Source organism: Xenopus laevis, chromosome 3L, assembly GCF_017654675.1.
Source record: "Xenopus laevis strain J_2021 chromosome 3L, Xenopus_laevis_v10.1, whole genome shotgun sequence".
Classification (NCBI taxonomy): Eukaryota; Metazoa; Chordata; class Amphibia; order Anura; family Pipidae; genus Xenopus; species Xenopus laevis.
In genome coordinates this window covers 155657559-155660243 of record NC_054375.1, presented here as the reverse complement: position 1 = coordinate 155660243, position 2685 = coordinate 155657559, and the positions used below count along the sequence as shown (strand labels likewise).

At 42.3% G+C, this 2685-nt stretch overlaps 1 protein-coding gene across 1 annotated transcript; it reads left to right on the top strand.

The window, feature by feature from the left end:
- Positions 1 to 393: 393 nt before the first annotated feature.
- LOC121401662 (posterior protein-like) lies at positions 394 to 2311 on the top strand. The gene has a single exon (XM_041587381.1). The coding sequence runs from the start codon at positions 781 to 783 to the stop codon at positions 2200 to 2202; it is 1422 nt and encodes a 473-aa protein (XP_041443315.1). The 5' UTR covers positions 394 to 780; the 3' UTR covers positions 2203 to 2311.
- The last annotated feature ends 374 nt before the right edge of the window (positions 2312 to 2685 follow it).

The window sequence follows — 2685 nt, the reverse complement described above, 5'->3', positions numbered from 1 at the left end:
CTTTTTCTTTTTTTATTGTTTTTTAAATTACTTGCCTTCTTCTGACTCTTTCGAGCTTTCAAATGGGGGTCACTGACCCCATCTAGACACAAATGCTCTGTAAGGCTACAAATGTAGTTTTTATTTCCCACCTTTCTATTCAGGCCTCTCCTATTCATATTCCTGTCTCTTATTCAAATCAATGCATGGTTGCTAGGGGAATTTGGACCCTAGCAACCAGATGGCTGAAATTGCAAACTGGAGAGCTGCTGAATAAAAAACTAAATAACTCAAAAACCTCATATAAAAAATGAAAACCAATTTTAAATTTTCTCAGAACCACATTACTATTTTTTTAAAATATTTCAACATTTTAATTAATTAATTAATTAATTAATTAATACATTTTATAAAATGACTGCCATGTTTTACTCATAAAATGCTTATTTCAGAGAAGATGCTTAATGCAGCTGTTTATAATTAAATGCTGTGCTTTAGATTATGTTGAATATTCTAATTTTACAAATGATTATATTTTTGCAGGTAATATGTAGGTAGGTAGGTTGCACTGATGAAGCTAGGGTAACATTTTCTTAAACATAAAATACTGAGTGTGCATGACCCCTCTTTTTCTTCATTTCGCCCAGCAGTTCAGCCCAAGTGGGTCAGGTTCCTTCCAACTTACCCGGATTGCTTTGTGAAGTCCAACTTTCTGGGAGAGCCCAGCAGCTGCACAGAAGACTTACAAAAAAAAATCAAAAGCAAACAATTTTTTGGAAAGAATTTTATGGTGGCGTAAATATGTTTAAAGCTGGTAGAGTCACTTTAAGAGGTGGAGTTGATGGAGTTACTGATGGAAATTTTGAAGTAGAAGAAAGTTCAAGGGATTGGAATAGGAGGTGCTCATGGAGAGAAGCACAAGTGTCCTCTTTAGACAATTATGTGAACGAGAGGTCGAGTTTATCTCTCACAGAACAGTTGAGCTCTGGAGCCCATACCCAAAGGGGTCACTTTCTTTCTTCTCAATTAGAAAGGACCAAGTGGAGTTCTAAAAATGTGCCCATCTTAGAACACGATTCTGATAACCATGATCAAAGTCAGGGAGGAAGTGTGACCAACGTATCACCCTTCAGCCTTTCCAATAAAGTGGAAGGTGTCATTGTACCACAAAACCATAAAAGGGAAGGTGGACCTGGTTTTGGCACAATGAAGCTTCCCCAATGCAAGCCTCCAAGTGGAGACAAGGGGGAACCAGCTGGTGACTATGCAGGTTGGGTGTATTTAGTGACACCTAATGCAGGATCACAGGGTATTATGGACAAAGGGGTGACCAGAGCCCTCAAAACCCTAGAGAATGCTTATTTAATGAGAGGAGATGATCCAGTGCTATTTTGTTATAATTATTTGGCACTTTATCGAGCTGCTTACAACAACCCTGACATGTCCCCCAACAACAGCCATTTTTTATATTCAATGGCGAATAAATGTCCCTTCCTAGACCAGGCAACGAGAATGGCCCTCATACATGCTAATTCATTCCAAAGATTTCTACATATTTTACTGGACCGGACTGGAGAGGACTATTCCAAAAGCAACAGTGGCAAAACACACAAAAAAGTCAATCAGATGATGATCTCCGGGGACTTTGGGTTGCTTATCAGAAGAGACTGCAGAGGGCAAAATATCACATGTAAATGCTCTCCAGAAGTAAAACATATGAGGCCTTGGAAAGATAACCTAAACCCAAGAGAGAGTAGCCCTTTATGCTATGGCCTACTCCATCATGCATTAGGGAGAGAACACCTCAAGGAACATCCCACTAACTGCCATTATGAAGAAATGGGATCCCAGGACCCTACCCTTTGCATTGTATCGCAAATACACAAAGATTTGGATGGGAGACCTATTATCCAAGGGACAGTAGGGGGTTATTGTGCCAGGATGCTCCTGGATACAGGTGCAGATGTCTCCATAACTCATTTAAATCTAATAGAAGATCCTTTGGGTGGAATGCACATTCTTGAAGGCTTAGGAGGGCATGAAATGATATTCAAAAGATCTCTGCCAGTCAAAGTGACTCTGGGAGATCTCTGTGTCCTGCACAGTTTTTTTATTTCTTCTACACACAAGGAAACAATAATTGGTTGTGATGTAATGAAAAAACACAATCTTATCATCGACCTGTGCGACTGGATATTGTGGAAGGGAAGTAAGAGACACTGATCTAGGAGCAGTGATACTTCTAAAGACTCGCTTAAAGGAGATGTCAACCCCTTCGGCGCTAAAATCCCTCCCCCTCCCCTGTGTTGCCCCCCCTCCCCCCTGGCCTACCTCCCCCCCCCGGGCAAATACCCCTAAGTTGCTACTTACCCCTCAGCGCAGGTCTTGTCCATGGAGTTCACAGGTGCCATCTTCTCCCGTTCGGTCTTCTTCCTGGATTGCCCGGCGTTTGGCTGCGCATGCGCAGTAGGAGCATTTGCCAGTTCAGCTCTACTGCGCATGCGCCAAAAGTCACAAAGTTTCCGAAAAAAGAAATCGGAAAACTTTGTGACTTTCGGCACATGCGCAGTAGAGCTGAACCGGCAAATACTCCTACTGCGCATGCGCAGCCAAATGCCGGGCAATCCAGGAAGAAGACCGCAAGGGAAAAGATGGCGCCTGTAAACAGGACCTGCGCCGAGGGGTAAGTAGCAACTTAGGGGCATT